Genomic DNA, 3,004 nt, shown 5'->3' with positions numbered 1-3,004 from the left:
GAGAGACAGACAGAGACAGACAGAGAGACAGACAGAGAGACAGAGACAGAGACAGACAGAGAGACAGACAGAGAGACAGACAGAGACAGAGAAAAAGTTCTATAAAACAAACCCACTGCAGAGTTCTGCTGCTAAAGGAGGTTCTACAAGCTGCTGGATCAGAACTTGGAAGCAGTTCTTCCAATCACTAGATTTAGGATGCTATAATAACTCAGTTTGTTTGTGATTATTATTTAAGGTTACATTTAAATCATTTTAGTTTATGCAAAACCCGGGATTTTAAGGATGGTTGAAAAAGAAAAACCATAAAAACAGTTTCTCCAAAACTCTTTACTAGTAATGTCCCAATACCTGTCTTCTTTTAAAGCCTGATACCCAGAACCGATACCATGTTTGTTCCATGAGACTCCACTGTGAACACCTGGCTGTCAATGTGAGCTGTGCAGACGTGTCACTGTTTATAGCCGTACACAGGCTGTGGATGCGACCTGTTAGCATGTGGATTCTGAAGCTGATGAGTCATCAGAGCTGGTTAGGCTTAGGGTTATTTCACTGTTTAATTTCAGCCTCTGGTGGGCTGCTTCTGCACAGCGTGTATTTACAGAACGAGAGCGGCGTGCTGGAGGTAGAACTGACTGAAGCATCGATCCAGTAGCTTTAAAATCAACACGGTCCGACATGCTACCATTATGTCTCTGTGGGTTCTCAGTCATCCAGGACATGGAAATTTAAAAGAACAAAGGGGAAGTAACCCTGTTCTGTAGCTGAAGTCATGGAGCTACAAGATTTAAAGGCACCAGGTTTTTATCAATGTCCTAAATACTTGGACTGATCTGCTCAACCCCACCCACATAAAGTCAKATAAAATGAGACCTGACTGAGGTCAAACATCAGATCTCTAGGCTGGGTTATAGTCGCGCTTTGGGTTGTTGCGCAAGCTCCGCGGAGTGCACGCGCTGCCGAGCCGCGCGCTGTGTGAAAACATAGTTGACGTTCATGTTATCGCTTTTCTTCCGTCACCGACAGACGGCAGTACGGTGCCAAACCAGCGGAAAAGTAGACGGGAAGAGTGTAGAAGAAGAAACGCTTGACGTCACACATAACACATTTACCTCTTTCTCCTAGGGGTGCAATGTTACAGGAAATTCACGGTTCGGGTCGATACTTTAGTCTCATGTTCGATATTTTTTCGATGCAAAAAAGAGAAATTTTCATGCCCATTTTTAACTTGTAATTTATTTATATTAATTAGGAACATTTGTTTAACCTCAAAAGTACAGTTTTTAAATTAAATGTTGCTGAAACAGCAAGTTTCTCAGTGGACCTGCGCTCAAAAATGCAGCCTAGGTGGAGTAGTCGAACACAGATCCACTGATCCTTTAACACAGAGCATCTTCAGAAGACATGTTGATAAAGTAAATTTTTAAAATCTGTATTGTTCCATACAGCACTGTTCGATACGGTTACATGTATTGTTGCACCCCTACTTTCTCCATATTATCTGTTTCTCTGTGCTTCACGATCTGAGAGAGCAACACTGGTTTGTTTCCTCCAGGATCACAAACTGGTCGCAAATATTTTTCCATGTCGTCCGACATGTTAACTCATCTGTCTTTAAAGCTGTTGCTATTTCCTTCCTGGGTTTTGTGCCATCTGGTTGTCTTTATGATCTCTCATGGAGGGATCATACAGATGCCGGTACATTTGGACCTGTTCAGCGAGAGCACCTTCGTGACGAGTGGCACGCAGCCTTTACGGAGTTTGAAAATTTCGGAGGTGCACGACCACACGCCAGGACACAACGCGGGGCCAACGCGCGGGGGCGGGGACGCCGCAATTGCGTAACTTTTGACGCAAACCCCCTCGCACCCTGTGCGTCGCGTCAACTATAACCTAAGCTTATCTGATTTAGTACCAGGCTCTAGGTAAAATAAATGTGTTGTATAATCATTGTGTAATGTTTAAGTTCTAAGTACTTGGTATAGGGGAGTACTCAAACCCAATGGGACCCTCCCTGATTCTTACTAACTTCTACGGTTAGCGGAGCTGTCATGTTGTTTTAAACTAGAAGAAGACAAAATAACTTGTTTTTAGCCTCCACACACAAACTTCATTTCTCATCAGATCCTTCACAGTGTGGCTGAGTCTTACCTGTCCCCTGAGGTTCTATGTTGCCTTTACCATCCAGGTACGCCACATTTACTGACAGGAAACAGGAAACACAGTCAGTGCTCAGACTTTGGTCTCAGCTGAACAGAGAGTGGTGAACTGGTATGAGTGGACCCACCTCGTACCATGGTCTCAGCACAACCTTTAGGAATGTTGGTGGCCAAAGCCAACTCAATCAGGTTGATGTCTCGGTCCTCCACAAAGAAAAGTTCTCCTTCTTTCACTGAACGGAACGGCAGCGCGTCCTGAGACCCGTAGCCACTGATGGCCTGGAACATGWGCAGAAGACAACAGCAGCCCGGTCAGGAGACAGGAAGCTGACTGGATCCACATTCTGCTGACAGGAGAAGGATTACACCTACCTCCACGTTACTCCAGCGCAGAGCTTTGTTAAAGTCCTCCACTGTCAGCTTCCTGCGTTTAGCATGCCTCATGAACTGAGAGCTGCTCTGTTAGGGACACAACACCTGTTACATCTCAACAAAACTACAACAACACAACTCAAGAACTGAGAGCTGCTCTGTTAGGAACACGCAACACCTGTTTTTATTCTTACAGATGATCAGAACAACTAGAGAACCCAGGTTTGTTCTGTTGGCTTTAATCAACTGTGTTTTTAGTGATGTTCAGTTTAATCTTTGTATCAGAACAAAGACAATGTAAAACTGTGAAAGAATTATTAACTACAGGTGCTGGTCATAAAATTAGAATATCATGAAAAAGTAGATTTATTTCAGTAATTCCATTTAAAAAGTGAAACTTGTATATTATATTCATACATTACATACAAACTCATTTATTTCAAATGTTTATTTCGTTTAATTTTGATGATTAC

At 43.1% G+C, this 3,004-nt stretch overlaps 1 protein-coding gene across 1 annotated transcript in view; it reads right to left on the bottom strand.

The window, feature by feature from the left end:
• The window catches only part of taf6l (TAF6-like RNA polymerase II, p300/CBP-associated factor (PCAF)-associated factor), a 16,264-nt gene that overhangs the window by 8,927 nt on the left and 4,333 nt on the right, over positions 1 to 3,004 (bottom strand). Inside the window, exons 3-5 of the mRNA XM_014027210.1 lie at positions 2,532 to 2,618; positions 2,288 to 2,438; positions 2,152 to 2,202 (exon numbers count right to left, since the gene is read on the bottom strand). Coding sequence (XP_013882664.1) covers positions 2,152 to 2,202; positions 2,288 to 2,438; positions 2,532 to 2,618 — 289 coding nt within the window. The remainder of the gene's footprint in view (positions 1 to 2,151; positions 2,203 to 2,287; positions 2,439 to 2,531; positions 2,619 to 3,004) is intronic.

The sequence above is a fragment of the Austrofundulus limnaeus genome, unplaced genomic scaffold, assembly GCF_001266775.1.
Source record: "Austrofundulus limnaeus strain Quisiro unplaced genomic scaffold, Austrofundulus_limnaeus-1.0 Scaffold623, whole genome shotgun sequence".
NCBI lineage: Eukaryota > Metazoa > Chordata > Actinopteri > Cyprinodontiformes > Rivulidae > Austrofundulus > Austrofundulus limnaeus.
This window is presented reverse-complemented; position numbering and strand designations above follow the sequence as displayed.